The sequence below is a fragment of the Myotis myotis genome, unplaced genomic scaffold, assembly GCF_014108235.1.
Source record: "Myotis myotis isolate mMyoMyo1 unplaced genomic scaffold, mMyoMyo1.p scaffold_m19_p_6, whole genome shotgun sequence".
In the NCBI taxonomy this organism is placed as follows: Eukaryota; Metazoa; Chordata; class Mammalia; order Chiroptera; family Vespertilionidae; genus Myotis; species Myotis myotis.
The window spans coordinates 77,538,232-77,565,814 of record NW_023416368.1 but is presented as its reverse complement, the minus strand read 5'-3'; the positions used below and the strand labels follow the sequence as shown (position 1 = coordinate 77,565,814).

General features: G+C 55.6%; 2 protein-coding genes across 2 annotated transcripts; both read left to right on the top strand.

The window, feature by feature from the left end:
- The first annotated feature begins 502 nt into the window (after positions 1–502).
- Positions 503–5,081, top strand: ODF3L2 (outer dense fiber of sperm tails 3 like 2). Its single transcript, XM_036312229.1, has 4 exons — positions 503–629; positions 1,372–1,479; positions 3,386–3,499; positions 4,546–5,081. Exons 1-4 carry the CDS (start codon positions 503–505, stop codon positions 5,079–5,081), a joined length of 885 nt encoding a protein of 294 aa, XP_036168122.1.
- Positions 5,082–6,990: 1,909 nt separating this feature from the next.
- SHC2 (SHC adaptor protein 2) lies at positions 6,991–26,011 on the top strand. Its single transcript, XM_036315495.1, has 13 exons — positions 6,991–8,173; positions 11,949–12,019; positions 12,437–12,497; positions 12,721–12,840; positions 13,181–13,234; positions 13,365–13,416; positions 13,509–13,635; positions 14,808–14,970; positions 15,922–15,979; positions 16,488–16,631; positions 20,473–20,780; positions 23,583–23,716; positions 25,309–26,011. Exons 1-12 carry the CDS (start codon positions 7,700–7,702, stop codon positions 23,709–23,711), a joined length of 1,761 nt encoding a protein of 586 aa, XP_036171388.1. The 5' UTR covers positions 6,991–7,699; the 3' UTR covers positions 23,712–23,716; positions 25,309–26,011.
- Positions 26,012–27,583: the final 1,572 nt, after the last annotated feature.

Sequence of the window (27,583 nt, the reverse complement as noted above, 5' to 3'; positions counted from 1 at the left end):
GCAGACTTGCCGTATGACCTTGGGCAGTGCCTCAGTTTCCCCAGGTGTAGAAATGGGGCCATGCAGTCCATGACCTCACCAGTCCCTCCCGCTACAAGGCTGTGGGTGTTGTGTTTGTGGCTCCAGCTCCCCCGGGGCCTGCTCTGGCCCCAGCTGCCCAGCTCCACCGTCTCCCAGGGGACCCGCTCTGCTGACACCGGACTCTTTCCTGGACTGTCCAGCCATCTGGCCGACACTCGATCCCAGCCCCACTTCCAGGCCAGCGTCTGCCGACCAGCCCGCTTGGGCCAGGGCCCCAAGACTCCCTGCTGAAGGACAAGGGGCCGTCTGTGCGGTCCCTGGGAGGGTGTGGTGAGGCCAGGGCTCTGCCAACACAGGCAGAAGCCTCGAGGACTGGGGACGGTGTTGGACCCTGCGACCCAGAGCCACCGCGGCTGAGGAGACAGCATCAAGTGTCGGCGCTGCCCAGCCCTGGGCTCCCTGCAGCCCACCCCTGCTCACCATGGGGACCCTCAGCTGCGACCCCACTCCGCGGCAGACCCCGGCGCCCCTTGGTCGGCGGTGCACAGAGTGCCAGATCCCAGAGACCGGCCTGAGGAAGACCTGCAGGATGGCCACCTTGGAGAACGGTACCTGCAGGCTGTGGAGGAGGGGGGCCGTGGTGGTGGGATCCCTTCTGGGAGCCCCTTAGGAGTCCTTGCCCTTCCCCAAACCTCAGTTTTCTGCCCAGTAGGATGGGGGTGAATATAGTGCTTCCAGGACCCTGCATATGCCTCCACCCACCAAGAACTGAGCATTTTATGGGCGACGTACCCTTCTAGGTGCTGAGGGCACAGCCATGAACCAAACAGCCGAGGGCCCTGCGGGGACAGACCCAGGCAAAGCACTGGGAGGCGTTAGTGGTGTATCAATCAGTGAGCTGAACGTTCCGACTGTGACGCTCATTGTGGGATCTCGGTTTGGGTCCTGGATCGTGCCTCAGTTTCCCTATCTGGAGTCAGCCTCCATGGCTGGGTTTCCTGGCTCTTGCAGGGCTGACGTTCTTGCAGAGGCCGTCGAACATTGCAGGGGGATATCTCTGTGTCTGGGCCTTAGTTTCCTCACCTGTGACAGCACGTTTCTGGGTCTAGGTCTCAGCCATCCCATCCCTTATGCCCTTAGGTGGGAGGAGGCTGTTGGCTCCGCAGCCCTTCCCCCTGTGATGCATGTTTGGCTCACAATGCTTGTTTGCAGCAGGAGCCCCTGCTCGCCACACCCCTGCCATGGGGGGTGGCTGGGAGCCTGGGTGGGGGCACAGGGCTGGGCCCTGAGCTCCCCACCATGTTTCAGGGGACCTAGGCCCAGGCCGTGATCTGGGGGCTTTGGTCACAGGGTCCGGGCCAGGCTTGTACGCCCTGCCGTCCACTGTCGGCTACATCAACCACGACTGCACCAGGGTGGCCAGTCCTGCCTACTCCCTCCTCCGGAGGCCCAGCGAGGGTAAGGCCAGCGGCGGGCAGGGTGGTGGGGGTGGGAGAAGGGGTTCTGAGAGGCCTCCTGAAACCCCAAACTCCTCCCCCATCACCCCTGATCAGGGAGCATTGTCTCACTGGATAGATCTGGGCCCTAATGAGTGAGGCGGGAATCGGGTGGGTTGCTGTGGGGCTTCAGGAAGCTGTTGTGCCTCTCTGGTCCTGCTTCCTTACGGAGGAGGAGAGGGGAAGGGATCGTGTGGTGGTTAGGACCTGCATTTGCCTGCTGCACTTGGCACATTTCTTGCCACTCGACTGCTCTGTGCCTCACGTTCCTCCTCTGTAAACAATGACAATAGACTTCTTGCACACACAGTTGTCAGGATGAAACAAACGGTAGGCCCCTGGAGATGTTTATTCAGGGAGGGTTAAATGCCTTAAGAGTAGCTACAATGCTGGGTATCTGGTCAGTGCGCAGGAGAGAGGCCCCGGACAGTGAGCGCCCGCTTCGGTTGCTCCATCAACAACCAGGGGCTCTCTGGCCTTGCTTACCTCGCAGCGTGTGGTGCGAGTAGAATGAAAATCCTTTGTGAAGCCCGGGGTGGCGAGAGCGAAGGAAGTGGGGCTCACCTAGTCAGTGGGTGACCTGACCTCTGTGACGTCCACTTTCCTTCCGGCCAGAATGTGTGCGGGAACACCAAGTGCAGGGATGCGGGTGGCTCCCAGCTGTCCATTCCATCATTCATCCAGCAAGCCTGTACCCTTCATCTCAGGGACCACAAACCCCATCAGCCCGTTTTCTAGAGCTGCTCTGAGGTCCCAAGTAGGCCAGGGTCAGGGCCCAGAAGGGTCCCGTGTGGGGACTTTGATTCACATGGACAGAGGCTTGGTGGGAGGGAGCAGCTGGCAGTCACACTTTCAGAATCAGCAAACATCCCGAACCAAAAGAGAGAGAACTCAAGAAGTGCAAGGGGGCCCGGAAGGCAAGTGAGGGAGTCAGTGTCACCCAGAAGGTTAAAAACTTAGCCTATGACCCTGAGGAACCTGTGTCCCCGACTCTATTTCTAGGACACACCTGGGAAATCAGGGTGGGGGTGGTTAGTGTAGACTTTGCTGAATGTTCAGGGACTTCTTGGAGGTGGAGGCATGGGATCTGGGCTTTATAGGATGAGTAGGAGTTCCCTGGAGGCCCCAGGAGGAGAAGGGGACTCCAGGCAGAGTTTGTAGCAGAGGCAAAAGCCTGGAGGTGGGAAATGAGATGGGTCGGGATGTGCTCATTTATCAAGAACATGCTTCAGGGTGTGCATGGTGCCATTTGTGTGCACATACACATGCAAACCAATTAATACTTGTCAAACCTACTATACACTTATATCTGGTTGTGCTTATCATTAGTAATGACGATCACAGTCATTGGTCCCAATTACTAAGTGCCAGGCTCTGGACCACTCCTCCCATGGATGCTTTCACTTGTCAAGCTTCTCAAAAAGAGGTTTTGACAGGCCCAAGGACACAGCTCACAGAGGCCTTGCTGGGATTTAAATGTGACCTAGAGCCCTTCCCTTAAGCTGGTCACGTGCCAACAAGCCAAGGCATTAAAAGGACCCTCCTCAGAACCTTAGTCAGAGCCTAGTTACTCTCACTTTATGTACAGTTCTAACCAACTCATGAGCTGGTTTCTCTAGAACTGCTCCCCTAGCTCATGGCAGAGGAGAGGTGGAGGGGTGGAAGGCACAGGAGTGCTCAAGACAAAGTCAAGCTGAGATCCAGGTCCCCGGTTGGCAATCAGACCTCAGGAGGCTGAGGTCTCTGCTCTCCAAGATGGGGCTCTGGGTGTGTGGAGAGTGGAAGGGCCTTAGGGGTAACCAGGGGCACTGAGTGGGAGCAGCGGGGCCATCAGGGATGTACTCAGGACCCTGGACTCCTCTCTCTAGCATCTCCACAGGACTCCAGCCCTGGGCCAGTCTACTTCCTGGACCCAAAAGTCACCCGGTTTGGCCGAAGCTGCGCTCCTGCCTACTCCATGCAGGGCAGGGGCAAATCTCGAGGTGAGTATCTGGCCTGTGCTACTCCAAGAGGACCCTGTCCCTTCAGGGACTCAGTGACTGTCCTGCCTCTGTCTTCTTCTCCCCCTCCCATCCCCAAGTTCTTAGAACTTCAGTGTCTTTGCAATGATGAAATGGAGGACTTCGGAAGAGGGGCTGGGGGCCCTAAGAGAACTTGAATGAGTGAAGTGGGCCAAGGTGAGGGTGACCTGGGCATCTGGGGCTCATCCTCGGCATCAGAAGACAGCAGGGTGCAGTGGGGACTGTGGCAAATGTGGAAATCCCCCTCACAGGCTGCAAACAGCTTACTGTCACCTAAAGATTTAGTCACCTGACTCCAGTCTCCTATCTACCCACCCTTTCATCTTTTCACCTATCACCCATCTACTCATTCACTCAGATTCATCCATCCATCTGCCCAGCTATCTACTCATCAATCTACCCACCCATTCACCTATTCATATCCAATCCATCTATTGATCCATTTTCCCATCCACTAATCAATCCATCCAGGATCTATCTATCAATCCATCTATCTATATACCCACGGATCCATTTATCTACTCATTCACACTCACCCAACCATTCATCACCCATCTTCCCAAACATATATTAGGCCAACTGCTGGGAGTTGAAGTAGATTTGACAGGTGCTTGCTTTTTTATGAGATCTCAGAATGGTGGAGTTAGACTTAGGTGGGGACCATCCCACTTCAGCGTGGCCATGTCTGGGGAGAGGGGAAGAATCAGGCCAGGGGACCCCTAGAAGGGCTGTGGCAAAGGCAGCCGGGAGGAGGGACTTTGGGGCTCTGGAAGGATAAGAATGGGAAACAGAAGGCTTGCCTGGCAGAGGGTTGAGCTTGGGCAAAGGCCTGGAGGCTTGAACGAGAACACACTGTGTGGCAAGGTAGGGAAGAGGGAGAAGTAACTCGGGGCTTCTTCAGAAGTGCTGTGAGCTCCGGGATGCATGTGGGCAATGGGGAGCCATGCAAGGTCTTTGATCAGGTGAGCACTCTGTCCATTGCCAAACCTTCTGCCCCATTCTTGCAGGTCTGGAGGTGACACCCGGCCCTGGGGCCTACAGCCCGGAGAAGGTGGCCCCCGTGCGCCAGCGGACCCCCCCGGCTTTCACCCTGGGCTCCCGCCTGCGTCCACCGCCCCTGGACACCTCAGCCCCCGCTCCCAATGCCTACACTCTGCCATCTCTCTGGGGTGCCCAGATCTTCATCAAGCCCAGTAGCCCCAGCTACACAGTGGTGGGCCGCACACCCCCTGCCCGCCCCCCACAGGACCCCACTGAGATACCAGGCCCAGGCCAGTATGAGAGCTCAGACCCCAATGCTTACCGTCAGCGCCCGCCTGCCTTTACCATGCTGGGGCGGCCCCGGGCCCCACATCCCCTGGATGAGACTCCTGGCCCTGGCACCCACAGCCCTGAGCGGGTCACTGTGACCAAAGCCAGAGCCCCGGCATTCACCATGGGCATCCGACACTCCAAACGGGCCACCACCATGGCCCCAGACACACCAGCACCCTTCCGCCTTTGGGGGACAGAATGCAGGCATGCAGGCCAGCACCTGGGCTAAGCCTCATATTTCCTACCCCCTGAAGTGGGGTGTGGGCAGGCCCCGCCTGGGCCTGGCTTTGGCTGGGGTGAGATGGCTTAGAGAAGCTGGGGGAGGGGGGGACCTCCTTCTTTCCACTTTTCTGAACTGTCTGAGGTCCTTCTAGGCCACCTGCGTCCTCCAGTCCCTGGGGCCTGTGACCCCGTGGCCCTGTGCAGGGTGAGCCTCCTTCCAGCGCCCCAGTTTCTTCTCTCCTGGTCATGCCAGGCCAAGCAAGGCCAGGCAGAGAAAGAGACACCCTGGCTCTCCCCAGTGGCTGGCTGGAGACGGAGCTTCCTGTGTCCTAGAACTTGGTGTCCACGCTGCTAGGACCTGGGTCCCCAACACAGCTCAGGTTTCTGCCAAAATTGGGATCTAAACTGTTTCTCATGGAAGCACAGCTTCCTGCCCTGATCCCAGCCCAAAATCAGGCTGGAAGTAGTCCTGATGTCCTCCCCTCCCCGCCCCCTCCTCTAGCTGTTTGCCAATAAATCTCTGTGGCATCAAGAGCTGTCAGCAGCGCACACGCACCCACCCACGTTCATTTTAACCCAGCATCTATTTACATCACAGAAGACCTGAAACACTGCTCTCAGCATCCAGACCCCCAGCTCTGCAGCACCTTGGAGTCTGGATGGGACCAGAGGAGGGATCCAGAGCTGGGGGAAGCCCAGAGGTGGAGGCAGAGCTTGGAGTGGGGGGAGCCAGGTAGGCTTCTTGGAAGAGAGGATGTTGAAGCTGGGTTCTGAAGGATACGTAGGAGTTTGATATATTCTACAATGTGCCAGATGTTGATAAAGATCATTTAAGCTTCATAGCAACTCAGGAGTTAGGTGATGTTTACCAAAAGGAAATGGTGCTTCAGAGATTGGACATTTGTCTAAGGACACACTATAAGCTTAGTGTTTGTCTGATGCCAGGATTTGAATTCTGGCCATTGGGCTCTGTTCCTGCCCTTCTCTCCTAGGGACGGAAAGGAAACATATGGGTGATGTCATGTGACCAAGCCCTCTGTGTGATGACACCGGAGCCTAGGCTTTAAAAACTCCCACCCAGAAAGACCCTAACTCAGGAACTTGGGAGGAACAAACTGCCATTGCATTTTCCCGGAGGAGATGGCCCCAGGGACAGCACCACAGGGAGACCCCAGAGGGGACCTAGAGTGGGTGTCAGCTCTCTCCTAACTCTGTCCCCTTCCCCAGCCTGGGGGTGCCAAAGTTGAACACACACCCCTTGGACACACACCAAAACCCCTACACACACAGGGACACACACTAGGACCCTACACACCCACACCAAAATGCACATGGACCCCCTAACCATATACCTGGGGGGGGCCCAGAACCCCTCTGCGTGTTCACATCTGCACACAATATACACACAACCGGACCCACACGCAGTCCACATGCATGTAAACCACAATAGAGACACACAGCACACACAAGTCCAGATAGGGGTTCCCCACCCCGACAAGCCTTACCCCTCTACACAGACCCGAAGGCCACGCCCTCCGCACTCATTCACCCCAGACCCGTGGACGTGGACTCACAATGGCGACTACAGTGTGACACTCGGGCAGCATCACCGCCTCCCCGCCCCCCACTCCCACCGGTTATGGGCCAATCACAGCTATGCTGGGCCCCCCATCCCCCATCGTGGCTGCTGGGCTGTGATCTCATCTCTCTGATGTATCGATCCTGCCCCTCCTTCCTCACCTGCCCGGACGCCCGGCCCCCTCCTTTTGTTTCCCAGCAGTCCGCCCTGCTGGGGTGGGGCCGGAGGGGGAGGAGGATCCGCAGAGGCCGTCTGAGCAGCTGGGTCCTGGGGTGACCGTGACAACCCTTGAGGCTTGGGTGGGGTCTAGTTGGCTGGGGCCGGAGAGGCCCAAGGGCTCAGTGGGGTTGTTGCCCCATAGCGCTCCCCAGAAATGCGGGAGCCTATGGCCCTCTAGCGCGCGCTCCTGGCTCACAGCCTGGGAAACAGACTCAGCGAAAGGCTGCAGAGTGGACTTGAGCCTCCCACTGCAGACCCAACCAACCCAACCTGGCACGGCGCTCCGAGTCCGTCTCCGCACCGCCTCCAGGCAGACCCCTTCCCTCCCTGGGTCTCAGTTTCCCTATTGGAGTACCTTCCGGCTGGAGCAGTGAAAATGGAGGGGGCTGACCTTGGGGTTGGGGCTCTCTTCTCTCACCGCGCCTCCGCTGCTCTCCAGGCCTCAGTTTCCCCATCAGTCAAAAAGGGAAGAAGGGGAAGTGATTTCTAAGTCTCTCCCACTTCTGTCCCAGGAACTTGGTCTACGGGTGGGGGGCAAAGTAGGGGATCCACGCCCGGGTCCTGGGTTGGAAACATCTCCCTCCCTGACTGTCAGATCGAAGTTAGCGCCTTGCACTGGGCGGGCCTCAGTTTCCCTACCCAGCCGCCCCGCCAGGCGCCGGGACGCCGAGGGCCGGGGTCCCAGGGGCGCAGCCCCCCGCGGCTGCGCGCTGGGCCGGGCGGATGACATCACCGGGCCGGGGGCGGGGAGGGAGCGGGAGGGAGAGAGAGGGCCTCCTCCGCGTCAGGCTCAGCGCCCGGTCGGGCTCGGTCCGGCGGCCGCGGCCATGACGCAGGGTCCCGGCGGGCGCGCGCCCCCCGCGCCTCCAGCGCCCCCGGAGCCCGAGGCGCCCACCACCTTCTGCGCGCTGCTGCCGCGCATGCCACAGTGGAAGTTCGCCGCTCCGGCCGGTTTCCTGGGCCGCGGCCCGGCAGCGGCGCGGGCGGCCGGGGGCGCAGGAGCTGCCGGGGGCGCCGATCCCCCGGCCGAACCCGCCGGCCCGGCTAGCGTCCCCGCGCTGGCGGCCGCGGTCCTGGGCGCCTGCGAGCCGCGCTGCGCCGCGCCCTGCCCCCTGCCGACTCTCAGCCGCTGCCGGACTGCCGGGACGCGGGGGTCGCGGGGCGCGCGGGGGACGGCTGGGGCCCCAGACGCCGCCGCCGACGAGTGGATCCGCAAAGGAAGCTTCATCCACAAGCCAGCGCACGGCTGGCTACACCCAGACGCCAGGGTCCTGGGGCCCGGGGTCTCCTACATCGTTCGGGTGAGTGCGCCAGCCGGGTCTGCGGGGGTGCCATCCTCGGACACTTCAACCTGGGGGCTGGGGCTCCCCTCCCCCACTTCTTTCTCTCGGACACCCCGGACCCTGAGGGCCAGGTGTCTCCTCTCCATCCTTCCTTCTCTCCCCACCACTCCAGGCCCCCATCTCCCGCCCGATCTCCGCTGAGCGCCCCCAGCCGGGAGGTGCTGGGGTCGGGGTTCCCACGGCATCACGTGTGGAGAGGCGGGCAGAGGCCCGCAGGTGGGTGGGGGACACGCATGCGCAGGTCAAGCATCCCCCCCCCCCCCCCGCCCCATTCGGTTCGGGCGGGAGAGTCTGGACCAAGGGGATTAGGGGGCGCAGGGAAGGGGTATTTACAAAGGGGCGGCGCCCAGCCAGACCTCAGGATTCGACGTGTGAGACTGGGGACCTAAAATGTGGGGTAGTAGAGGAATGGGTCTTTATCCCAGCTTTTTAAAAATTTTATTATTATGAACCTTTCAAACATACGGAAACGCTGGACGAATGGATCGCCTGTGCGCCTGCACCCATGACTGTTAAAATGTTACATTCTCTAGGCGCAGTTTATCTATCCCTGGTGAGCCACTAGGAGTGAGCTGCCAGTGCATGCCTGACGCTCGCTGTTAAATGCCTCCCTAAGGTGTCCTGAGCCAGCTGTCTTCCTGCGCACCCGCAGTTCATCTTTACATGTACGGAAGTTATCGGGCATCCCAGAGTGTCACTGACCATTGGGCAGAATTCACGTCTCTGCTGGCCTTTTGGAACCAGCACCCTGCAAAGTGATGTTTGCATTTAGTTGTGCCTTTGCTGCCTTTACCAAACCCCCCTCCTCTGGAACAGGTTGAATAGTGTCCTTCCCACATTCATGCCCATTGAACCTGCGGACGTGGCCTCATTTAGAAATAGGGTCTTTGTAGATGTAATCAAGTTAAAATGAGGCCATCCTGGAGTGAGGTGGCGCTAATGCAATGACAGGTGTCTTTATAAGAAGAGGAAAATTTGGACAACAACACAAAAGGAATATGGCCTGACAGTGCGAGAAACGCCAGGGGTGTCCCAGCTTTTGACGAGTGCACACCATTTGGCTTCAGACTGGTGTTTGCTCAGGCTGTGCATTTGGGGCAGGAAGCACAGGGGCGTGCTGTATCTCCCCCCGTGTTTCGAATTAGGAGGCTGGGGTGCCATTGTGGCCCAATACTCATACTGGAAACTGTGATCACTTAGTGCACTGGGGAGAATGGTGTCCCCCCAAAATTCATGCCCACTAGAACCTCAGAATGTGAATTTATTTGGAAATAGAGTCTTTGCCTATGTTACCAGGTTGAGATGGGATAATACTATATTAGGAACCCTAAATCTCATATGACTGGTGTCCTTATAAAAAGAGGGAAACTTGCATGTAGATATGCAGGGAGAAGTCCATGTGAAGATGGAGGCAATCACTGGTCTGATGTGTCTGCAAATCAAGGATTGCTGGCCACCACCATGGGAAGCTGGAGTAGACGAGGATGACCCTCTCTGGATTCTTCAATCCGAGCTCAGCCTGGTCAGCACCTCGACGTTGGACGCCTGGCTTCCAGAATTAGAGAGGATACATCCCTGTTGTTTTAAGCTGTCCAGTTTGTGGTGCTTTGTTATGCGGTCCCAGGAAACTAACACCTTGGTTAAGGTGACATTTCTCCCTGGCAAAGTTACCATGTGTTTCCTTTATCTATCTGTATATATAAAAAGCTAAGCGACCTACCGTCCATCCTCAGACCAACTGGTACATATGACCCGCACTGGCGATTTAAAAATAAATGTTGACTCAGCATGCACAATGCATATAAAGCTCTCACTGGTGCCAATCACAAGCGACGCCAGAGTGTATCTGAAGACCAACTATTGGCACAACATACCTCTGAAGCTGAAAGAAAGCGGCAGCATCGACAGAATATGGTTTATTTATTTATCAATTTATATATTATTTTCATATACATTTTAATAATTTTCTTTCATCTCAGACACTTCTATTATAAAGGGCAAATAGCGATATTAAAATAGTTTGCTTTTTAATTTATAATACTATATTCTATATACTATTTTGACATGTAACTTTTTGCAGTAATGTAATTCCCACACGAATCTTCTAATTAATTTCCTTTCAATGTGCAGGAATCCGTGCACTGGGCCACTAGTAATTAATAAGTATCTGTGGGATGTACTTTTTTCCTTGGTCAGACTTTAAAATTGAGGGGCAATATACATATAGCACAGTGTGTAAGCAAATCTCAGGTGCATGGAGCCCACACTGAGCTAGACAGCTGCCTGGTGCCCTCCTCACTGGCACCGCCCGAAGCACTCCCATTATCCCAGCTTCTATCACCATAGTTTACCTTAAAAATTGAGGTAAAATTCACATGAAAAATTTAATTATTAATCATCCTAAAGTGTACAATTCTGTGGCATTTAGTATATTCACAGGGTTATGCAACCATCACCACTATCTAGTTCCAGAACATTCTATCAGCCCCATAGGAAGCCCTGTCTCCATGAACAGTCACCCCCATCATTCGCCCCTTCCAGCTCCTGGCAACCGCAGACCCACTCTCTGTCTCTGTGGATTTGCCTTTTCTGACATTTCATGCCAATGGGATCTTGTGATGCTGCCACACCGCTCTCCAATTGTACCAGTTACCCTACAGCAGCCTAGAATTTGGAGGGATGGTTATGGCCATCGTCTGTTGCCCATGCCCCCACCCTTGGCAGCAGTAGAAGCTGCTTGGGAACTCTGCTGGTCGTTTCCGCCTCCTCTGTCCCTCAGCATTTTCTCTTGGAGATCCTGAATTATCTTTCCGTGGAAATGGTGATCTAGGCAGGACCATGCTTTTCTGTAATGGATCACAGATAGTCAGTGCGTTGGACTTCATAGGCCAGGCGGTCTCCATCCTGCCTGCTTGCAGGCCCTGTGCTGGGCTCTGGGACACAAAGTGGGCAAGACGACCACCATCCTGGTCCTCCTGGGCTTGTGTTGTAGTGGAACAGAAAAAGAGATTGAACAGATAGTTCATTTATTTACTTCTTTTAAATACTAGAGGCCTGATGCACAAAATTCGTGCAAGAGTAGGCCTTCCTTCCCCCTGGCTGCTGGCACCGGCTTCCAGCTGGCACCTGGGAGGGCTTCCCTCCAGCCCTGGCTTCTTCTGGAAGGACGTCCGGAATGACATCTGGTCTAATTAGCATATTACCCTTCTATTATTATAGATATTTTTATTGACTTCAGAGAGGAAGGGAGAGGGAGAAAGAGACAGAAACATCAATGACGAGAGAATCACCTATCGGCCTCCTCCTGTACACCCCCCATTCTGGATCGAGCCTGCAACTCAGGCATATGCCCTTGACTGGAATCAAACCCAGGATCTTTCAGTCCGCAGGCCAGCGCTCTATCCACTGAGCCAAACCAGCTAGGGCTGAACAGATAGTTTAATGAGCTTGGAGGAATCAACCAGATTCTGTGGAACAAATTATGTAGAGCCAGGGAGGCCGGCTCTGAGGAGGTGAGGCCGAGTCTGGGGATCGGGAGGAATCAGTATGAAAATAGATGGGAGGGAACAGCAGGTGCAAAGACTCTGAAGCTGGATGTTGTCAAGGACAGAAGGAAGGACTGGAATCCAGCAGGTGCAGGAGAGGAGGCGGAGAGCTCATCTGTCAGCCCCAGCTGGGCTCCTCCGCTGGTTCTATGGGCTCCACCAGTTCACCCCGTTATTTCTTCCCTTAGTACATGGGCTGCATCGAGGTGCTACGCTCCATGCGATCCCTGGACTTCAATACTCGCACCCAGGTCACCAGGTGAGCCTTCCAGATGGCTGTGGAAGCTGGGATGGGGTTAGGGGTCCAGGAAGCTGGTTTCATTGGCTCTGCCCTTAGCAGAGGTCATCCTCTCAATGCCTGTGGCCACACAGAAATTGGGGTCTAAGTTCAGGGGTTGTGTTGAATCTGATACCCACTGAGAGAAGCAGCTGAGGAGGGTATCTGCCAGATGCCCAGGAACCCACCCCATGCCTCTGTCCCTTCCTCTTCTCCCCAGGTACCCCAGCACCCCTGCCTTTCTCATCCCCTCCCTCCTCTGAGCCCTCCTCATCTCAGGGTCCACTGCACCCCTTTTTTCAGCCCATTACCCTCTGACCCCCACCGTTCTCTGAGCTCCTGCCCCTCCCCAGATCCCTCTCCCCAAGATCTCTAAGCTCCCTTCCCGTCCCCCCACAGGGAGGCCATCAACCGACTCCATGAGGCTGTGCCTGGAGTCCGGGGCTCCTGGAAGAGGAAGGTTGGTGAGGGGCTTATGGTCTCTGAGTGGGGCTGGAGGGGACATCTCCTTCCCCATTCCCTGCCCAGCTGGAGCCCCTCTGCAGCCCCCACCGAGAGCCTGGGCCCCCCACCCTGCAGCCCTGTCCTGCCCGCTCTGTGACCCTGTGTTGCCCCTCCAAGCCCCCCCCCTACAGCCCTCTATTCCCTCAGGTCCCCCACCCTGTGGCCCTTTGCCCCCTCAGGCCCCCAACAAGGCGCTGGCCTCCATCCTGGGCAAGAGCAACCTGCGCTTCGCTGGCATGAGCATTGCCGTCAGCATCTCTACTGATGGCCTCAACCTCTCTGTGCCTGCCACACGCCAGGTGAGGGCCATGTGGCCTGTCCTCAGCCCCAGAAGGGCAGGCTCCGTGGACTCCCATGAGGTGAAGCCCGGAGGGATGGTGGGTGCAGGGCTTCATGTGACACGTTCACCTGGAGGTGAGCTGAGGCCCCACCCTGGAGCCCAGGAGGGATGCAGCCGCTGCCCTCACAGAGCCCCACAGCTGTCACCACTGGGGGTGCTCCTGGCATCTAGTGTGTACCTGTGTGTGTCTGTGTGTCTGTATGTGCCAGTCCCCTCCCTGTGGCCCTGGTCTAGTGACTGCCTGAGCCTCAGATCCCTGACCTCAGGACAGCCAGTGACTGCATGTGTCTCTCTGGCAGATCATCGCCAACCACCACATGCAGTCCATTTCCTTCGCGTCGGGTGGTGACACGGTAAGGGGCTGGGTGGGTGGCCTTGGCCACCTCTGTCCCCTGCATTGCTGGAGGTGGGCAGCCAGGAATCCTGGTCAGTGGGCCCAGGCAGGCCCAGCCGGCCCCTCTCACCCCTCCCCTCTCTCCCCAGGACATGACAGATTATGTGGCCTATGTCGCCAAGGACCCCATCAACCAGAGAGGTGAGGTCCAGTGGGTGTGGTGGTGGGGGGCCCCGGTCTAGACCGAGTCAGCTGCCAGGCCACACTGATGCTGTCACAAACGACCCCCCCAGCCTGCCACATCCTGGAGTGCTGCGAGGGCCTCGCCCAGAGCGTCATCAGCACTGTGGGCCAAGCCTTCGAGCTGCGCTTCAAACAGTACCTGCACAGCCCCCCCAAGGTGGTCGTCCCCCCTGAAAGGTACCAGCCCCCACCTGCTCCTCCTGGGCTTGGGTCTACTCTGTCCCACCACCACCCCCCTGTGCTCCCTGCAAGCTCATCACAGGATCCCCATTCCCTTGGCTGTAAAACCCAGATAAAAGCAGCCCCTACTCCCTAGGCTGAGGTGAGGATTCAGGAGCCAGTCAGCGCTGCCGTCACTATTGTCATTAGTGCAGACAGGGGCAGTCAACGCTTCTGCAAAGGCCCAGACAGTCAATATTTTCAGCGTCTTGGCTGTTGTCTGTGAAAGCAGCTGTGGAGGGTAATAAAGCAGTGGATGGGCCGCGTGCCAGCAAAACGGTATTTATAAACACCCAAATCCGAATTTCATGAACTTTCACCATGCTGCCAAATATTGTTCTTTGGCTGTTTTCTTAACCATTGAAACGTTGTGTGGCTCCTGGGCTGACCCCTGCTCTCAGCTACTTAAATACCTATTAATTGTTAGAAATTCAAATAAGCACACACTAAGGGAGAGGAATTCACAGTGCAGCGTGAGGCCTTTCCCGGGATGCGGTGGCCTCTTTGCCTTTCTTATGGGTTTGCACATCTGTCACACGTGCCTGGTGGCTTTCACCTGCCATTGCTGGGCACCTGGAGCTGCTGCCGCCTCCATGGGCGGCACAGTGCTGCTCTGCTGCCCGAACTGGAACCTGTGGTTTGTGCCTGATTGAGGGGCAGGCGGTGGTCTCCCCCGTTTTGCTCTTAGGAACCATGCTTACTTGAACGAGTGCTAGTGGGATAAATTTCTGCAGGTGCCACCACAGGGCCGGACGGTGACGGTGTTTTAAATGCCGAGGGTGTCTCACCATCACGCACAGCAGGCATCCCAGTCCTGGGTGCAAGTCTGATGTGTCCTGGCTTCCTGGCCAGGCCAGAAGCCGATAGAAAGACACGGAGACCACCTTTTCTGAGGACCTGCTGTAGCTGTGCCATGTCCCACTGTATAAGGGAGGGAAGAGAAAGACAGTACCCAGCAAGCGTTTCCTGGGTGAAGGCTCAGTGGATGGGAGGTGTGTTCAGAGTCCCCTTGGGCCTAGCGTTTTCCATCCACCCCTCAGAGCTCCAGCCCCCAGGTCTTGGCGTCCCTGTTCCTTGTGCCCTGGGTACCGCAGTCCCTGCCTATGCTCCTGCTTGCTGTCTGTCTTCAGGCTGACCGGGCTGGAGGAGTCGGCCTGGGGGGATGAGGAGGACATGGAACACAATTACTACAACAGCATCCCAGGGAAGGAGCCGCCCCTGGGAGGACTGGTGGACTCCAGGCTCACCTTGACACAGCCCTGTGCCCTCGGGGCCCTCGGAGCTCTCACCCAGGTCAGTGCCTGTGGACTCATGGGGGAGGGACGGGAAGCTGTCCCCACGTGCTGACTCCTTGGGCCTTGTCCCTAGCTTTTCCTTCTGTTCCTGTTCTCGATCCTAGCCGAGGGTCTCTCAGGCCCCCTACCTTTCCCTCCTTACCAGACTGCACAGATCTGTCCTAGACCCTTCAGATGTATACACTGACATTGAGCAAATAATTATATCAGTGATTTAATCAGGGCTGTGCAAAGGGCTTACAAGGAAGGTAACAAGAATGTCTGAAAGGGAGACTGACTTGTCTGTGATCAGGTGCACTTTCCTGAGGAAGCCGTGTTTGGGCTGGGCTCTGACGGGTGAATAGGAGTTGCCCAGGAGAGCAGTGCAGGGAAGGAGAGAATAGCATGTACTGGGTGGCAGGAGGGTGCATGCAGACCACCTTCCGGAGGGGAGTTGGCCTTATGAAGCTGAAGCAGAGGTGGGCCGTGGTGGACACCTGGCAGTTGGAGAGCCAGGGCTTGGGGGAAGGGTTAGAGCAGCGGTTCTCAACCTGTGGGTTGTGACCCCTTTGGGGGTTGAAAGACCCTTTCACAGGGGTCGCCTAGACCAACGGAAAACACATATATAATTACATATTGTTTTTGTGATTAGTCATTGTGCTTTAATTATGTTCAATTTGTAACAATGAAAATACATCCTGCATATCAGATATTTACATTATGATTCATAGCAGTAGCAAAATTACAGTTATGAATTAGCAACGAAAGTAATTTTATGGTTGGGGGTCACCACAACATGAGGAACTGTATTAAAGGGTCGCGGCATTAGGAAGGTTGAGAACCACTGGGTTAGAGGGTGGGAGCTGCGCTTCCCATCTGACTTATGTCCCCAGTGATTTAGGCGGATTGGGTGGGAATGCTGGAAGAGGGGCTTGCATATTGCAGGAGGAACCCTCACTTTCTTTTTCAGGGAGCATCTCCTCCTCGAAGAGACACCCATGGCCTGCACTGGGAGCTGGGCCCCTCAGGTAGGGTAGGGTGCCCTTGGGCCATAGGAGTGGCCCGGCCCCTCCCCCACTGGGTGCCTGGGTCCCCCTTTACCGATTCTCCTCTCTGCACATTTCACTTTCACTTGCGAGACTGTAGTCACTCCACAAGCTCTTGTGAGATCTGACAGCATCAGTTTCTTTTTCTTTTTTCATGGAGGTTTCTGGCTTCTTTGGAAACTGGAAAGCTCTGGCCCCTTGGGCTGCTTTCCTGCCTGGCAGATGGGGGCAGGCTGGGTGGGTGGCTGTTCCCTCTGGCTGTCCCACCAGAGTAGGGACCTCTGGTGCCCCCCACCCCTGATTGGGTATCTTTGGGGTTTTCCGCTCTTGATGGTGCTGCTCAAATGGGCATGCGGCTTCCTTCTTAGAGTGAGATGGGTGTGGGTGGGGCTCCCAGGTTGGGTCCCGTCCTGCCCTCCTCTGTGCCCTAGGGCCTCAGTGTTCCCCTGGCTCCACCAGCTGACCTCACCGTCCCTTCTATCCTTCCCAGCCCCGCCAGGGGATGGCTACGTGCAGGCAGATGCCCAGGGGCCCCGAGACTATGAGGACCACCTGTACGTCAACACGCAGGGCCTGGACGCCTCAGAGCCTCTGCAGCCCGAGGACAGCCCTAAGAAGGACCTGTTTGACATGCGTATGTGGGGACAAGCCATTCTGAGGGGGACGGTCTTAGGGGGGAGGCACAGTCTCCTCCCCTGGGGACTTCTCCCCCTGGGACTTTCCAAGTTGATGTTGGTGGGGTGGGAAGTCTGTTTCCTACGGGACTCCCTAGTCTGATAGGGAGGTGAGCCTCCCCCTCTGTGGGGCCCCAGTCTCTTGGGGGTAACATAGCTGCCTCTTAATGGGGGTCCCCAGTCTGATGGAAGAGGCCTAGTTCATATAACTAGAAAGAGTGGCTAGTATGATGGGGGAGGCTCAGCCCCTTTTCTTTGGGGGACTCTTCAGTCTGTTGGGGGAGGCCTAGCTCCCTACCATTTGGTCTGAGGAGGGATTTGAGCTCCATCCTCATGTGACCCTATGGTTTGAGGGAGGGAGGAGGCCCAAAACCATTCTGATGGGAATCCCAGCCTGATGGGGGAGGCACTGTCTGCTCTCTGGGGGATCCCTCGTCCAATGAGGGGTTCTAATCAGGTCCTGATAGTCGATGGTGGAGCTTGTTCCTTCCTTCTGCCTGGGCCTGAGGGAGGGCTCAGTCTGATGGAGAGGCTTGTGTTCAAAATGCCCTTCTTATCTCCCCCACAGTCCCATCCTCTCCCACAGCACTGTGGGAGGTGTGGTCCCCATGTTGGCCAGGCAGAGTGGTCCCTCCTTCAGGACACCTCCCTAGTTGGCCTTCCTTGGGCACCTCCCAAGCCAGCTGGAAATTTCTTTCTTCACAATGTTTGCCACCTGACAACTGGCTATCTTATTGCAATAACAACATGCGGTGGCTCTACTGAGCACCTCCGGTGAGCCAGGCACCGGACTAAGCGCAGCCCCACTGGCTCCTCACAACAACCCTCCGATGGGGAAGGAGGAGCTGGATGTGAGCTCCTTGGGAGGCAGGCTGTCCCCTCTGGTCACCACAGAGCCCAGCAACCCCTGTGGAGAAAGAGGTGCTTCTCGCCAGGCTCCCATTAGCACACACAGCACACACTCAGCACACACAGCATGCAGCACACACTCAGCACACATAGCATGCAGCACACACTCAGCACAGCACACACTCAGCACACACAGCATGCAGCACACACTCAGCACATGCAGCATATAGCACACACTCAGCACAGCACACACTCAGCACACACAGCATGCAGCACACACTCAGCACACACAGTATGCAGCACACACTCAGCACACACAGCATGAAGCACACACTCAGCACACACAGCACAGCACACACTCAGCACACACAGCATGCAGCACACACTCAGCACACATAGCATGCAGCACACACTCAGCACAGCACACACTCAGCACACACAGCATGCAGCACACACTCAGCACACGCAGCATATAGCACACACTCAGCACAGCACACACTCAGCACACACAGCATGCAGTACACACTCAGCACACACAGTATGCAGCACACACTCAGCACACACAGCATGAAGCACACACTCAGCACACACAGCACAGCACACACTCAGCACACACAGCACAGCACACACTCAGCACACACAGCACAGCACACACTCAGCATAGCACACACTCAGCACACACTCAGTACACAGCACACACTCAGCATAGCACACACTCAGCACACACAGCACAGCACACACTCAGCACACACAGCACAGCACACACTCAGCACACATAGCATGCAGCACACACTCAGCACAGCACACACTCAGCACACACAGCATGCAGCACACACTCAGCACAGCACAGACTCAGCACACACAGCACACAGCACACACTCAGCACACACAGCATATAGCACACACTCAGCACAGCACACACTCAGCACACACAGTATGCAACACACACTCAGCACAGCACAGACTCAGCACACACAGCACACAGCACACACTCAGCACACACAGCATATAGCACACACTCAGCACACACAGTATGCAGCACACACTCAGCACACAGCACACACTCAACACAGCACACACTCAGCACACACAGCATGCAGCACACACTCAGCACACAGCACACACTCAGCACAGCACACACTCAGCACACACAGCACAGCACACACTCAGCACACACAGCATGCAGCACACACTCAGCACACATAGCATGCAGCACACACTCAGCACAGCACACACTCAGCACACACAGCATGCAGCACACACTCAGCACACGCAGCATATAGCACACACTCAGCACAGCACACACTCAGCACACACAGCATGCAGCACACACTCAGCACACACAGTATGCAGCACACACTCAGCACACACAGCATGAAGCACACACTCAGCACACACAGCATGCAGCACACACTCAGCACACACAGCACAGCACACACTCAGCACACACAGCACAGCACACACTCAGCATAGCACACACTCAGCACACACTCAGTACACAGCACACACTCAGCATAGCACACACTCAGCACACACAGCACAGCACACACTCAGCACACACAGCACAGCACACACTCAGCACACACAGCACAGCACACACTCAGCACACATAGCATGCAGCACACACTCAGCACAGCACACACTCAGCACACACAGCATGCAGCACACACTCAGCACAGCACAGACTCAGCACACACAGCACACAGCACACACTCAGCACACACAGCATATAACACACACTCAGCACAGCACACACTCAGCACACACAGTATGCAACACACACTCAGCACAGCACAGACTCAGCACACACAGCACACAGCACACACTCAGCACACACAGCATATAGCACACACTCAGCACACACAGTATGCAGCACACACTCAGCACACAGCACACACTCAACACAGCACACACTCAGCACACACAGCATGCAGCACACACTCAGCACACAGCACACACTCAGCACAGCACACACTCAGCACACACAGCATGCAGCACACACTCAGCACACACAGCATGCAGCACACACTCAGCACACACAGCATGCAGCACACACTCAGCACAGCACACACTCAGCACACACAGCATGCAGCACACACTCAGCACACACAGTATGCAGCACACACTCAGCACACACAGCACACACTCAGCACAGCACACACTCAGCACACACAGCATGCAGCACACACTCAGCACACGCAGCATATAGCACACACTCAGCACAGCACACACTCAGCACACACAGCATGCAGCACACACTCAGCACACACAGTATGCAGCACACACTCAGCACACACAGCATGAAGCACACACTCAGCACACACAGCATGCAGCACACACTCAGCACACACAGCACAGCACACACTCAGCACACACAGCACAGCACACACTCAGCATAGCACACACTCAGCACACACTCAGTACACAGCACACACTCAGCATAGCACACACTCAGCACACACAGCACAGCACACACTCAGCACACACAGCACAGCACACACTCAGCACACATAGCATGCAGCACACACTCAGCACAGCACACACTCAGCACACACAGCATGCAGCACACACTCAGCACAGCACAGACTCAGCACACACAGCACACAGCACACACTCAGCACACACAGCATGCAGCACACACTCAGCACACACAGCATGCAGCACACTCTCAGCACAGCACACACTCAGCACACACACTGCACACACACAGAGCACACAACACACAGCGCACACTGAGTACACAGCCCGCAGACCAGCACACGCTTGGCCTGCACACAGTATATAGCCAATGACCCACTGTGGTGGGCTCAGTGCAGGTGTGATGCACAGTAGGTGCTCCATCAATGTTACCCGGGTCCCGAGGGTGGGTCCTTCCTCCTGTCCAGCCCCTTTCCTTTCCAGCAGGAGGCAGCTGCCCACCCCCTGCCTCCCGCACCCCGTCCTTGCCCGCAGGACCCTTCGAGGATGCGCTGAAGCTGCACGAGTGCTCCGTGGCCACGGGCGCAGCAGCCTCCCTTCCCTTGGAGGACCAGTGGCCCAGCCCCCCCACCCGCAGGGCCCCCATCGCCCCCACAGAGGAGCAGCTGCGGCAGGAGCCCTGGTACCACGGCCAGATGAGCCGTCGGGCGGCGGAGAAACTGCTGCGAGCCGACGGGGACTTCCTCGTGCGCGACAGCGTCACCAACCCCGGGCAGTACGTGCTCACAGGCATGCACGCGGGGCAGCCCAAGCACCTGCTTCTTGTGGACCCCGAGGGCGTGGTAAGGTGGACGTGGGGCGGGAGCCGGGGCTGGGTGTGGGCCGAGGGGTGGGGCGAGGCCGGGCGGGAGGCTGAGCCGGGTTTGCGACGCTCCGGGCGGGTGGGGGCGAGGCCGGGCGGCGTCTGGGAGCCGGGCCAGGCTTCTGGCTGGGATGCAGGACCGGGCGCGGGAGGGCTGGCTAGTAGGGGGTGGGGGTGTGGGGTGTGGGAGGGTTGAGGGGGTGTGGAGTGGCGGGGTGGCGGGGTGGGAGGTGCCCATCTTCTTAGCACCCTTTAGGTTTAATGAAGTATTTTTTCGGATTACAAAGCCTTTATGTTTACAGATTCTGTTCTGTTTACCAGGTACTTTAGAATTACAAACTATTTTCCAGTTTAAGAATTTTTGGATATTCGGAGTATTTCTTAGTCTATAAGGCGTTATGGGGTTACAAAATCTTTTCCAATTTCAAGGCCTTTCAGGGTTTACAAAATATCATATCTCAACAATTGTAAGATGCACTTTTTTCATATTCTATTATCACCAGTGCATCTTACAAATAGTGATGTCTTTGATCAATACGAAATGTTCAGTTTCTAGTGTATTTTGGGGTTCCAAAGCAGGTTGCAGTTTACAAGGGTCTTAAGGTCTGAAGTTACTGAATGCTTCAGCCCTCTGATGCACACTCTTCTTTCCTCTCAGTTTGACGTCTCTGAGGTCTGAATTACTTTTTTTGAAGTCTGAATTATATAAAAAAATTTCCCCTTTTTAGGTAATACATTTGTGTTTTTTAAAAATATTTTTATTGATTTTTTTAAGAGAGAGAAGGGGGAGAGAGAGAGAGGGAAATGGAGAGAGAGAGAGAGAGAGAGAGAGAGAGAGAGAGAGAGAGAGAGAGAGAGAAACATCAATCAGCTGCCTCTGCATGCACCCCCGACCGGGATGGAGCCCCCAAACTGGGCGTGTGCCCTGACCGGGAATTGAACCTGGGATATTTCAGTCAACTGAGCACACTGGCCAGGGCCTGAATTATTTAGTTATTTATTTTACCCATCAGTTGCATCTTTGAACAGATTATTATTTCATTTTTCATGTTCCCCTTCCACCACCATGGCTCATGAAATGGTGATGCATCTAACAGCTGCTTTGAGCCAATGAGATTTGGTCTTCTACAGTTCCTAAAGCATTTCAGTTGTTACAAAACACGTTCCAGCCTGGCCAGTGTGGCTCCGTTGGTTTGAGCATCATCCCATGCACCAAAGGGTCACTGGTTCGATTCCTGGTCAGGGCACATACCCGGGTTTCAGGTGCAATCCCAGGTTGGGGTGCGTGCAGGAGGCAATGGATCGATGTTTCTCTCTCTCTCCCTCTCCCTTCCTCTTTCTCTAAAATCAACAAAAACATATAAAAAAGAACATGCTCCAATTTACAAGCAGTTCTAAGATTTGTGAAATATTTTCCAGCATCTAAAGGCCTTGGGCTTTACAAGTTATTTCTCAGTTGGTAGGTGCTTGGAGGAGTTAAAAGCCGTAGAGCTTACCAACTGCTCTTACCCGTCCAGAAGAATCCGCAGGACTGCCCTCAGTCTGCATACACTCCTTGTCTGTTGGTACAGGGCAGACTCAGGTGGAAGGTGGTTGTGTGGCCAGAAAGGTGCATTTAAGCCTGCTGTTCAGGTCAGCGGTCGCCAACCTTTCAGACCTTACGGATCACCAGCGGTCCGTGGACCACCGGTTGGCGACCACTGGTCCAGGTGACATGTGCTCAGTGAGCCCAGCATTACCCATGCAGGGTCTGGCAAGCAGGGGTCTGGAGGGTCTCTGTGCTGTATCCAGGTCTAGCATGCAGCGATGCTAAGATTTTCTCATTCTAAGACACAGATGGTTTTTGGATTTGGTGATTCTGATTTTCAGATGTGTCTCTGAGATTCCAGGGGTATTCATTTCTGAGGGCTGCCCTACCAAATGACCACAAACTGGGTGTCTTAAAGCGACAGAGATTTCTTCTCTCTCAGCTCTGGAGACCAGAAGTCTGAAATCAGGGTGTTGGCAGGGCTGGTTCCTTTTGAGGCTCTGAGGGAGGATCTGTCCCATGCCCCTCTCCCCGCTTCTCATGGTCGCCAGCAGTCCTTGCTGGTCCCTGGCTTGTTGACACATCATTTTGATCGCTGCCCCCATCTTCTCACATGTTTTTCCTGTTTCTCTGTGTCCAAGTTGTTCTCTTCTTTTTATTTTTTTTGGTTAATCCTTACCCAAGGATACTTTTTCCACTGATTTTGAGACAGAGGAAGGGAGGGGAGGGGAGAGAAAGATTGCCTTCCGCACGCACCCCAACAGGGGCTGGGGATTGAACCTGCAACCCAGATATGTGCCCTTGACTGGGAATCGAACCTGCGACCCTTCCGTGCACAGGCTGATGCTCTAACTACTAAGCATGCCAACCAGGCTATTATCTTCTTTTAAGGACACAAGTTACTGGATTTGGGGACTCCTAGGTAACCCCAGATGAGCTCATCTCAAGACCCTTCACTTAATCACATCTGCAAAGATGCTTTTTCCAAATACATTCTCATTCATAGGTTCCAGGAGTCAGGGCGTGGACATATCATTCTGGGGCCACTATTCAACCCGCTAGGAAGTGTGGCTCCAGAACCATAATTAGCTCTGGAATCCTGAGGCCAACTCTGTAAATCTTGGATCTAGTGATTCTCACACCTGAGTGCACCAGAGCCACGGGGAGGCTTGGAAAATGCAGGTTCCAGTTCAGCAGGCCGGGCTCGCCCCAGCTTGCTCTCTGGCGGTGCTGATGCTGAGACCGTCCCCACAGGTTCGGACGAAGGATGTGCTGTTTGAGAGCATCAGCCACCTGATCGACTACCACCTGCAGAATGGGCAGCCCATTGTGGCTGCTGAGAGCGAGCTGCACCTGCGAGGTGTGGTCAAGCGGGAGCCCTGAGCCAGGTGTGTATTTGGCCCTGCTGGCTTCTGGCCATCACCCATCCATCACGCTTCTTCTCATTTTAAAAACTGAGAAAGAATTCACATGGCACACAGTTTACCCATTACAGTGGCTACCTCAGTAGTTTTTAGTATCTTCACAGAGTTGTGCAACGTCCCCCCGTCTAATTCCAGAACATTTCCATCAGCCCCCAAAGAAGCCCTGTCTCCCTTAGTAGTCACTCCCCACCTCCTCCCCCAGCCCCTGACAAATACTAACCCACTTCCTGTCTCTGTGGATGGGCCTGTTCTGGACATTTCACATAAATGGGATTCACACTGTGTGGCTTTGTTTATCTGGCTTCTCTCATTGAGTCTCATGTCTTCAAGGTTCATCCACGTTGTAGAGAGTCAGTACTTACCTCCTTTCCATGATGAATATTTCAGTGTGTAGATGGGCCATGCTGTATTTATCCACTCGTCATCGGCCCCGGTGAACATGTGTGTACAGGTGTTTGTATGCCTGTGTCTTCATTGCCCTTGGGTGGGTCTATACCCAGGAGTGGGATGGCTAAGTTGTTATGGTGACTGTTTAATTGGTGATAAAGATCTCCAGGAGGAGGCAGCATTTGGCCACCCTGGAAGAGGGAACCAGTGTGGCCTGGGTCCTGTGGGCTGGAGTACCAGCGGGGGTGGTGAGATGAGAAGGTGCACCCTTGGCCTTTCGATTTTGGTGCTGGGGAGCCACAGGAAGGCTTTGAGTGGGGAAGGGCCAGGCAGATATAGGACCTCTCTGGTGAGAGAGGAGGGCTCTGGGGGTGAACTCAGGGCTGGGCCAGGCAGGAGAGGACATGGTTGAGCTGGGGTGCGAGGGGTAGAGTGACATGAGCTGCATTTGTGGAGGAGGGAGAGACAGGGCCTGGGATCCCAGGACCTGGGAGCTGGAGCTGGGCTCAGGGGGGGAGGGAGGGACCGAAGGGGAAGGAAGCTGCTGAATTTCCCCCAAGGGCTGAGCCAGAGGAGCTTCGGGCCAGGCTGGGCTGCTCTCCTATCCCCAGGACAAAGGTCTCCTTCCTGCCTCCTCCCCACTCACTGTCGGTCTCCTCCCTGCCCCCAGACAGGCCTGGCTGCTGGCAGAGTTGGGGTTCCCAGTCTGGGGAAGGGCTTCAGGAGTCGGGGGTGGGCCTGTGGAATGCCTGAAGTGATCTGCAGTGCTCTGGGGCATGTGCCAGGGTACGATCTGATTGCCTTCTGTCCCCGAAGTTGTTTGTGGCCTGAGAAATGACGCCGATGGCAATTATCATAGTTGCTAATACAGCCGTTGCTGTGTCTAAGGACTGTGCTCACCTCCCCACGTCTCCCACGAGGTTCTGAGGCAGGCACTGTTATCAGCGTTCTCATTCTGCAGAAGAAACAACACCGAGATTAAGACTCTCCCCTGGGGCACACTGCCAGAAAATGGAGGAGCTGGGACTTGAACCCGGGCCCCTGGGCCTGAGCCTCCTTGCTGTGTCACTTTGCTGCAGTGTAACCAAGGTTTGGAGTCCCTAACACGTGAACCCAGGTCTCTGGTTGCTGTCTCCGCTGACCCTTGACTTCTCCGCTTTCTCCTTCAGGCGATGGTTCCCATCTCGGGCTCCTGTCCCTGCTCCCCAGATGTCCCTGTTGTGGCCTTACAGCCTTTCTCCGGACCCTGGTCAGGCTGAACCGCTGCAGTCTCTCCTTCCTCCACGTGGGCCTCGAATCTCTCTTCTCCAGCCCACTCTTTGCTGGGCCAGGTCAACCATGCCAGGAGATGGGGGCCCAAGACCCCCCTCTCTCTCACCGAGCCCCCTGCCTCCTCTCTTCTGCCTGGAGTGAGGGTGTACATACCAAAGACAGAACCGTTTCTCGCCTTTAACGAAAATATATAAAAGAAATCCCTGGTGTCCTGGTGAGGTCCTGGTGGGGCAGGGAGACACAGTCTCTTTTCCTGGCTGGACTTCAGCTCATCTCCCTGGGCGGGGAAGGTTCCCAGGTCCCTGGCCTGGAGCTGGAGTCCTGTTCTGGCCCAACTCAGTGTTTTCACCTGAAAAATGGGTGCACAGTTTTTGAGGGAGAATTGAGGTGCTTTGGGTCCTCAGGCCAGGACACACGCTGATGTTGAAGTGGGGGGCAGTCTTGGGGGTATTGACCTGCACTGGACGTTTCGAATCTGTTTGTAATTAAACTTGGGAATGACCATGAGGAGCGTGAGCCGACTGCACATTAAGGGGCCCTCTTGGTTGGGGGCTGCAGTCAGTCTCCCCAGTGGAAAGCCAGGTGGCACCAGATTTGGCCTCCTGGGGGCTGGAGGAGGTGGGGGGCTGAGGGCCTGTTAGGGGGAGTAAAAGGGTGGTTTGCTCTCCTAGAATTCCCCCAGCATTTCTCAAATACCTCTATTTTTAGAGATAAGAATACCCCAATTTCTCTATTAAATGCACCCTAATTTCTCTTTGGAAACACCTATTTATCTCCCCAATGCTACAAACCTCTCTCTTGAGATATCCCGATATATCTGACAAAAAGCTCCTTGTTTTCCTCCAGTTGCTCCTGTCTTGCCCCTGAACATGGTCTGATCCTTCAGGGATCCCAGCTTCTTTCCTCCCCGTTTTCTTGAGATGCAGCCACACCCTCAAAGCCCCTACTTCTCCCTGATGCCCACTTCCTCCTCCAGCACCGACTTCTACCTTCCAGCACTTCCTGCACATGGATTCTGAGACGCTCCCTCCCAGAGACCACACTCTCCTGGGACCCTCCTCTAACTCCGCCCCCAAACATGGAGGCATCTCTCCCAAAGGTGTCCCCAGCCCTCTCCACAGCCCACCAGAGCCACATCCCTGCCCAGGGTTCCGGTCTGCAAACCTGGGGGGCCTAGTAAGGGTGTGGGGAGTAAAAGCCACTCTGCTCTGCCCCTAAGTAGGGGTGAAACCATCCAAAGGTAGAGCCAGAAGGGAACTCTGATGTCATGTCTCTTACTTCAGTGACATGGAGACTGAGAGCCACCAGTCCGCCCATTGGTCCATTTGTCCATCCGTCCACCCACCCATCCATCCATTTGTCCATCCACCCACCTACTCATCCATCTATTATTCATTCATTCATCAGTCTGTCCATCCACACCCCCTCCTCCAGCATCCTAAGAGCCTTTAATTGTCTGTACTGAGCTTCTCTTATCTGCCAGAAGCTCTGGTGGCTTAGGGGGATGCAACAGTGACCAAGACAGACCTGTCCTCGTGGAATTAGCAGTCAGATGACATCAATCAGCAAATCACCACAGAGTGTCTAGTGCCAGCTGTGGCGTGGACACAGCGGAGGCAAAGCTGGATGCCAGGGAGAGCTGCTAGGGGCCTTTTAAGCACAGAGGTGATAAGATTCCCAAGTGGGAGACATACTGTTGGGGGCAGGATAGGAATGGGGGTGGCTGAGAGAATGCTCTTAGGGTTGGACCAAATAATGTGAAGAAGTGTCAGACTCCAAAGATTTGTAGGCCAGAAAGAGGTCTAAATGCACTTCATTCATTCATTCATTCATTCATTCATAGCCCTGGGTCCTTCCAGGCCCGGCACCACCCCCTTAAAAGTTTCACCTAGCACTCCTGCTAGGCATGTGCTGAGAACTGCACAAACTCAGGGTGCTCAGAGGCGTGAGGAGGCGTCCCACGGCCACACCGCTGGGAGGTGGCAGAGCCGGGGTTCGAACCTCATTACCTCCCCCATCCTGCTCCTGGACCCAGGAAAGCTCTATCGGGGGAGCCCCCATGGTGACAGGAGCTACGAGCCTGGCTCTCGCTGGGTTCCCACCCACCCTGTCTCCAGTCCATTCTATCTGCAGCTATTCAGTTAGCAAATGCTCCCTGCCCTAGCCTCGCCC

Bases quoted from the DNA above. Each gene is read 5' to 3' on its own strand.
- ODF3L2 (XM_036312229.1), top strand. From the start codon at position 503: ATGGGGACCCTCAGCTGCGACCCCACTCCGCGGCAGACCCCGGCGCCC. The intron at 1,480-3,385 runs GTAAGGCCAGCG...TCCTCTCTCTAG, and splicing joins CCTCCGGAGGCCCAGCGAGG to CATCTCCACAGGACTCCAGC. The intron at 3,500-4,545 runs GTGAGTATCTGG...CCATTCTTGCAG, and splicing joins GGGCAGGGGCAAATCTCGAG to GTCTGGAGGTGACACCCGGC.
- SHC2 (XM_036315495.1), top strand. From the start codon at position 7,700: ATGACGCAGGGTCCCGGCGGGCGCGCGCCCCCCGCGCCTCCAGCGCCC. The intron at 12,841-13,180 runs GTGAGGGCCATG...TCTCTCTGGCAG, and splicing joins CTGTGCCTGCCACACGCCAG to ATCATCGCCAACCACCACAT. The intron at 13,235-13,364 runs GTAAGGGGCTGG...CTCTCTCCCCAG, and splicing joins TCGCGTCGGGTGGTGACACG to GACATGACAGATTATGTGGC.